The sequence below is a fragment of the Oncorhynchus tshawytscha genome, unplaced genomic scaffold (assembly GCF_018296145.1).
Source record: "Oncorhynchus tshawytscha isolate Ot180627B unplaced genomic scaffold, Otsh_v2.0 Un_contig_7588_pilon_pilon, whole genome shotgun sequence".
Lineage (NCBI taxonomy): Eukaryota > Metazoa > Chordata > Actinopteri > Salmoniformes > Salmonidae > Oncorhynchus > Oncorhynchus tshawytscha.
Window position 1 is genome coordinate 156,649 of NW_024609634.1, and position 8,352 is coordinate 165,000.

At 38.7% G+C, this 8,352-nt stretch overlaps 1 protein-coding gene across 2 annotated transcripts in view; it reads left to right on the forward strand.

Annotated features, from left to right (window-relative positions):
• The first annotated feature begins 4,245 nt into the window (after positions 1 to 4,245).
• Positions 4,246 to 8,352, forward strand: part of LOC121845347 (transmembrane protease serine 6) — a 39,025-nt gene continuing 34,918 nt past the window's right edge. The window contains exons 1-4 of one of the 2 annotated variants that reach the window (XM_042316518.1): positions 4,246 to 4,726; positions 5,209 to 5,344; positions 5,598 to 5,740; positions 6,066 to 6,133. In XM_042316518.1, coding sequence (XP_042172452.1) covers positions 4,643 to 4,726; positions 5,209 to 5,344; positions 5,598 to 5,740; positions 6,066 to 6,133 — 431 coding nt within the window. In that variant the 5' untranslated portion in view covers positions 4,246 to 4,642. The remainder of the gene's footprint in view (positions 4,727 to 5,208; positions 5,345 to 5,597; positions 5,741 to 6,065; positions 6,134 to 8,352) is intronic. The other variant, XM_042316517.1, reaches the window with a different exon arrangement.

Sequence of the window (8,352 nt, forward strand, 5' to 3'; positions counted from 1 at the left end):
CCAGTTTCATCATAGAGCTTGATGGTTTTTGCAACTGCACTTAAAGAAACTTTGAAAGTTCTTGAAATGTTCCATATTGACTGACCTTCATGTCTTAAAGTAATGATGGACTGTCATTTCTCTTTGCTTATTCGAGCTGTTCTTGCCATAATATGGACTTAGTCTTTTACCAAGTAGGTCTATTTTCTGTATACCATCACTACCTTGTTACAACACAACTGATTGGCTCAAACACACTAAGAAGGAAAGAAATTCCACAAATTAACTTTTAACAAGGCACACCTGTTAATTGAAATGCATTCCAAGTAACTGCCTCATGAAGCTGGTTGAGAGAATGCCAAGATTGTGCAAAGCTGTCATCAAGGCAAAGGGTGGCTACTTTGAAGAATCTCAATTATAAAATATATTTTGATTAGTTTCTCCTTTTTTGGTTACTACATGATTCCATATGTGTTATTTCATAGTTTTGATTTCTTAACTATTCTACAATATAGAACATAGTAAAAATAAAGAAAAACCCTTGAAGGTGTTCTAAAACTTTGACGGTAGTATATTTAACCCCTTTTTTTTGGTAGGCACAAAATTACCTCCATACTTCCATAAGACATTTTAAACTGATACCGGTTACCTTCAGGTGACTCCCGTGACACTAGTGTGGGTCGTAGAGAAAAACACATACTGCTTTCTTGAGAATCTCCCCTTTCCACAGTGGGATCCAACGTGTTCGTGAGAGTCTCATCTTTCCATATTTTATAGGCTAAACCGTTCAGACGTTTTCGTGAGAAGATCGCTTTTCGTGGATGTCTCATGGTCTGACAAACACCGCTCTAGCTCTATCACCTTTCACCGCAGATGCGGAAGGGCGATATCGGCGGATTCAGATATAAACAGATATCTCTAGCTTAAACCGACAGGTTTTAATGGGTATTTTTTTTATTATGTTACTTAGATTGACGCACCGGTACCTCAATCGACTCTAGGGAGTTAAAGGGGCAATCTGGGATTTGGTATATCCATTTGTTGCTGTTTGAATCACAGATTGCCATATTATTGTGGTGTGTGAGGTATGGGTATGTTTTACATAGATCCATACATTCATAGATATGTATATAGATATGCATGTATAGCTGTGGTTCGATAGGATGGTAACAGGTGAGTGAATAGAGACAGACAGTTAATGTTCATTGCTTTGTGTTACACAGAGTCATAAATAGTGTTTTGTCTTGTAGACTACTTTGTTAGTTTACAAGCTTCTTACAGCTGAAATCCCGTTAACGGGATCGATATGACAACAGCCAGTGAAAGTGCAGGGCGCCAACTTCAAACAACAGAAATCTCATCATTAAAATTCCTCAAACATACAAGTATTATACACCATTTTAAAGATAAACTTGTTGTTAATCCCACCACAGTGTCCAATTTCAAAAAAGCTTTAAGACGAAAGCATACCATGTGATTATGTTAGGTCAGCACCTAGTCACAGAAAATCAGCCATTTTTCCAGACAAAGAGAGGAGTCACAAAAAGCAGAAATAGAGATAAAATTAATCACTAACCTTTGATGATCTTCATCAGATGACACTTATAGGACTTCATGTTACACAATACATTTATGTTTTGTTCGATAAAGTTCATATTTATATCCAAAAATCTCAGTTTACATTGGCACATTATGTTCAGTAATTTTTGCTTCCAAAACATCCGGTGTTTTTGCAGAGAGCCACATCAATTTACAGAAATACTCATAATAAACATTGATAAAAGAAACAAGTGTTATGCATGGTATTATAGATATACTTCTCCTTAATGCAACCGCTGTGTCAGATTTCAAAAAACCTTTACGGAAAAAGCACACCATGCAATGATCTGAATACAGCGCTCAGGCACCAAAACAAGCCATACAGATACCCGCCATGTTGTGGAGTCAACAGAAGTCAGAAATAGCATTATAAATATTCACTTACATTTGATGATCTTCATCAGAATGCACTCCCAGGAATCCCAGTTCCACAATAAATGTTTGTTTTGTTCGATAAAGTCCGTCGTTTATGTCCAAATACCTCCTTTTTGTTTGCGCGTTTAGTTCACAAATCCAAATTCATGAGGCGCACTAGGTCCAGACAAAAATTCAAAAAGTTCCGTTACAGTTCGTAGAAACATGTCAAACGATGTATAGAATCAATCTTTAGGATGTTTTTAACATAAATCTTCAATAATGTTCCAACCGGACTATTCCTTTGTCTTTAGAAATGCATTGGAACGCAGGTCGCTCTCACGGCCACACGCGTGACCAGCTCATGGCCTTCTGCCAAACACCTGATTGAAACAGCTCTCATTCGCTCCCCCTTCACAGTAGGAGCCTGAAACAAGGTTCTAAAGACTGTTGACATCTAGTGGAAGCCTTAGGAAGTGCAATAGGACCAAATTTACACTGTATCTTGGATAGGCAATGAGTTGAAAAACTACAAACCTCAGATTTCCCACTTCCTGGTTGGATTTTTTCTCAGGTTTTTGCCTGCCATATGAGTTCTGTTATACTCACATCATCATTCATATCATACAGTTGCCGTTATAAATGCTGATTGGCTGAAAGACGTGCTATATCAGACCGTATACATCTCATGTCATATGGTTTCTGTTGATCTGCTCAGGGATACGTTTTTATACCACTTCTGAACACTTTTCTACCTCTCATGACAGTACTACATCTATTTATGATATCAATATGATACTATGATTGTGCTCCCAGTAAATACTGATCTGATACTGATAAATCTCTCAGTAGAAATGAAGAATGTATTATTATGTTGTGTATAACATGGCCATCTTGAATGTAATGTCTCTGAAAAATCATGTGGAAAGTGGCTGATGTTCCAAACTGTTTTTTGTTCATTTAAGATTACATTTATTTAACCAGACAATTCAATAACATATTTAAATAATAATGTTGATAATATGTGTTTAAAAACAAATGTAGTGCTGGTTTATTGCACAGACCAACTTTGCAGTTCAAATTATTTTTTGGTTTTGTAAATGATCATTACTCCAAGTTAGAACTGAAAAAATGTATAAGGCAGCTGAATTGTATTACAACCTTATTGACAGCAATCGATAAAGATTTATTGTCTAACATAGACTGTTTGACTGAGTTTTTGATATTTCGGCCAATCAGCCAGGGTAGGCCGTCATTGTAAATAAGAATGTGTTCTTTAACTGACTTGCCTAGGTCCATTCAACAACAGAGCGATACGATCCTTGTTTCAGCAGGATGTTGTATCTATACCTTATGTCATGCCTTATTGGAATGGATTTATTGATAATATCTGTTGGAAAAAAGTTTGGATGTTGCCACACACATACCTACTTGTTAACAAAATTAAGGAAGTTTCCTTTAAAATTATTCATAAATATTATCCTGCCAACCACTATATGAAGAAGTTTAAGGAAAACATCAACTCAAATTGCTCCTTTTGTAATGACCACCCAGAAACAGTGTTGCATCTTTTTTGGCATTGTATTCATGTAAGAAAACTGTGGCAAGACATCAGTAGATTTATAATTGAACACATTTATGAAGATTTTACACTATTGTGGAGAGATGTACTGTTTGGATTCTTTACATACAATAGAAATAAGCGGAATCATTTTTATGTAATTAATTTCATTATTCTTTTGGCCAAATTTCATATACACAAATGTAAATTTACAAACAGAAAACCACATTTTCGTACCCTACAAAAAGAAATTGAACTGTATTTTAAGACGGTTAAATGCTCTACTAACAAAAAAGCTGTTAGAATTGTAAGTATATGCATGTCCCTTAAGGTCCTTGTGTAATTGTAATGTGATATTGTGCCCCCTAGCCCCGCCCCCAGCCCCGCCCCTAGCTCGATTGTCCATTGTTTGTAATCTATGTATGCTTGTGTTCCCTCATGTGCTTTATGTATTGATTTGTTGTTAATAAAAAAATATATAAAAAATATTCAGTTCGGAAATTAAAAAAACATTTTAAAAAATAAAACTGACTTGCCTAGTTAAATAAAGGTTAAAATAATAAAAAAATTAACTGACTGTGTTGTGAGTTATCCATTTTACAAACACTCCCGTTGGACTAATTTACGTCTAGAGGACATAGGCATACCTGTTGTGGGATCCGGGGGCCGGGCTGTTGTTAGGCGTCGACTGGTGATGTCATTAGAGCCTACGTGCGTTACCTATCCCTATCCCTATCCCGGTGCTACAGGCTTAACGAGGACTATTCTTAAATGTTTAATGTTTTGACAGTTACCAGAGAGAGAATAAATGTCTCGCAATCAATCATTTTGAATGCGTTTAATAAATAAGTTTATATTTGAGGCTATTGCTATTATTGGTTAAAGTTTAGGCTACTAGCCTATATGGTCCAATGGGAATTCGGGAGATCCAACGCAATTTTGGAAATGTTGACCGAGGGCTCTAGCCTACCTTTGGACTAGCAAATAAAAAGTTGTCTCCCTTGTCGTTACTAGCGGTCGTTGCCGACATGTCTGACTGGACGGATATTCTACCGAGATACATGAAGAAATAAAACGCTCCAACTATCCTCCACCGGTCTTTTTTTTGGACGGAGATGGTCTCGCGCGGAATAACGGATTTGTGAAGCTATGGCGCTCGGGCACGGCTCCAAAAAGTCGCGCTCCTGTGATTTGGAGGTAGCACCAGCTCCTGTGGACCTGCCATTGGAATGGGTCAGTATATTGACAATGTAGGCCTATGATTTAGATACTATATAAAATAAATAATATATTTATTTTATGTTCAATGCACATTGGTTTAGTCATTCTATAATAGCCTATAGTTTATTTTATAAGAATAATGCTCTGTCCAGGGCTTCAGGCTTCACCTACATTTATTATAGCTATCTGCAGGCCTTATGCTGGTTTATGCTGCAGGAAGAAGTTGACAATAGACACAGATCTGGGGTCAGGTTAATCTCCTCAAATCCTAAACCTAACCTATGAATGGGGAATGGTACAACTGACCTTAGATCAAAGTCAGTTTTAGTTCTAGCTTTAGAATGAGGCCTCTGCACTGGTCTGTGCAGAATCCTCATCCACTGTTCTTACAGACCTGATTATACAGTATAATACTGTAAACTGTGATCCGAGGCCAGTTGTTAACTGGGTCGCATTGTGTGTGTGTGTGTGTTTGTTGTTGTTGTTGTTTACAGGTGGGGCCCAGTAATGAAGCCTCCATGACGTCCTCTAAGATGTTGAGACGACCCTGCAGGTGTCTCCTAGCCTTCCTTGTCATCGTCACCATCATCATCCTCTCGGGAGGAGCAACTCTGGCATGGTACTTCCTGGGTGAGCAAGGGATTTTGGGAAAATAACCTGGGACACACGCACGCACACACACACACACACACACACACACACACACACACACACACACACACACACACACACACACACACACACACACACACACACACACACACACACACACACACACACACACACACACACACACACACACACACACACACACACACACACACTACGACTGGTTATTTGATATGTAACATGCCAGTAAGTCTCTCCCCCTCCCTCCCTCCAGAGTACAGGGTGTGGGTACTGGAGCCCAGGGTACAACAGCAGTATACTGCTAGACTCTCTATCCTCAACAGGAACTACTCCTCTGGTCTCTCCTCTCACACCAGCCCAGCCTTCACAGCCCAGGCAAAGGAAGTACAAGATATGGTATAGGACAAGGGATAATGGGAAAATAACCTGGACACTCCTTCACGCATGACCCCCCCCCCCTCCACACACACTCTGTATCGTCTTTATGTTTCACAACTTTTTATTTTCAATTTAAATCCTCTGTTGCTCTGACTATTGCCCTCTCTCTCTCCTCTCTCTCTTTCTCTCTCTCTCTATATATACTGTATATATTTATATATATATATTTATATGTATATATATATATATTTCTCTCTCTCATATATATATATATATATATATATATGAAAATATTTCTCTCTCTCTATCCCCCGCCATCTCTCTCTCACTCTCTGTCTCACAGGTGAGGAGGATAGTGAAGGGCTCAGACCTATCTCGCTACTTCAACTCCACCAAAGTCTTTGCTTTTGGGTACATAAAACCAGATCTAGAAATACAGGTCCAGATACATATCTATGTCATGTATTTCTATACCTAGTACTGTATATCTATGACTGTAAATATACAGTTGAAGTCGGAAGTTTACATAAACTTTAGCCAAATACATTTAAACTCTGTTTTTCACATTTCCTGACACTTAAATCCTAGTAAGTCCATGTCTTAGGTCAGTTAGGATCACCACTTTATTTTAAGAATGTGACATTTCAGAATAATAGTAGAGAGAATGATTTATTTCAGCTTTTATTTATTTAATCACATTCCCAGTCGGTCAGAAGCTTACATACACTCAATTAGTATTTGGTAGCACTGCCTTTAAATTGTTTAACTTAGGGCAATGTGTTGGGTAGCCATCCACAAGCTTCCCACAATAAATTGGTTGAATTTTGGCCCATTCTTCCTGAGTCAGGTTTGTAGGCCTCCTTGCTCGCACACGCGTTTTCAGTTCTGCCCACACATTTTCTATAGGATTGAGGTCACGGCTTTGTGATGGCCGCTCCAATACCTTGACTCTGTTTTCCATTGTCCATTTGGAAGACCCATTTGCAACCAAGCTTTAACTTCCTGACTGATGTCTTGAGATGTTGCTTCAATATATCCACATCATTTTCCTTTCCTCATGATGCCATCTATTTTGTGAAGTGCACCAGCCCCTGCAGCAAAGCACCCCCCACAACATGATGCTGCCACCCCCATGCTTGACTGTTGGGATGGTGTTCTTCGGCTTGCAAGCCTCCCCCTTTTTCCTCCAAACATAACGATGGTCATTATGGCCAAACAGTTCTATTTTTGTTTCATCAGACCAGAGGATATATCTCCAAAAATTATGATCTTTGTCCCCATGTGTAGTTGCAAACCGTAGTCTGACTTTTTATGGTGGTTTTGGAGCAGTGGCTTCCTCCTTGCTGAGGGGCCTTTCAGGTTATGTCGATATAGGATTCGTTCAATTGTTCTGGGATTGATTTGCACTCTTCGCACCAAAGTACGTTCATCTCTAGGAGACAGAACGCATCTCCTTCCTGAGCGGTATGACAGCTGCGTGGTCCCATGGTGTTTATACTTGCGTACTATTGTTTGTACAGATGAACGTGGTACCTTCAGGCATTTGGAAATTGCTCCCAAGGAAGAACCAGAATTGTGGAGATCTACATTTTTTTTCTGAGGTCTTGGCTGATTTCTTTTGATTTTCTCATGATATCATGCAAAGAGGCACTGAGTTTCAAGGTAGACCTTGAAATACATCCACAGGTACACCTCCAAATGACTCAAACGATGTCAATTAGCCTATCAGAAGCTTCTAAAGCCATGACATCATTTTCTGGAATTTTCCAAGCTGTTTAAAGGCACAGTCAACTTAGTTTATGTAAACTTCTGACCCACTGGAATTGTGATACAGTGAATTATAAGTGAAATAATCTGTTTGTACATGGTTGTTGGAAAAATTAATTGTGTCATGCACAAAGTAGATGTCCTAACCAACTTGCCAAAACTATAATTTAACAAGAAATTTGTGGAGTGGTTGAAAAACGAGTTTTAATGACCCCAACCTAAGTGTATGTAAACTTCTGACTTTAACTGTATCTAGGTATTAAACATACCTACCCACACAACATTGACACACTGTATACACGTGTACATGTGTATCTATATCATGTAGCCTGTATCTTTACAGTACCAGTCAAAAGTTTGGACAAACCTACTCATTCCAAGGTAGAGGGGGGGGGTAAACAGAAGATACCCCTATTTGCTAAAAGACCAAGTCCATATTATAGCAAGAACAACTCAAATAAGCAAAGAGAAACGACAGTCCATCATTACTTTAAGACATGAAGGTCAGTCAATCCGGAACATTTACAAGGCATTTCAAAGTTTCTTCCACTGCAGTCATAACAACTATAAAGCTCTATGATGAAACTGGCTCTCATCAGGACCACCGCAGGAAGATCCAGAGTTACCTCTGCTGCAGAGGATAAGTTCATTAGAGGTACCAGCCTCAGAAATGGACAATTAACTGCACCTCAGATTGCAGCCCAAATAATTGCTTCTCAGAGTTCAAGTAACAGACACATCTCAACATCAACTGTTCAGAGGAGACTGTGTGAATCAGGCCTTCATGGTTGAATTGCTGCAAAGAAACCACAACTAAAGGACACTAATAAGAAGAAGAGACTTGCTTGGGCCAAGAAACACAA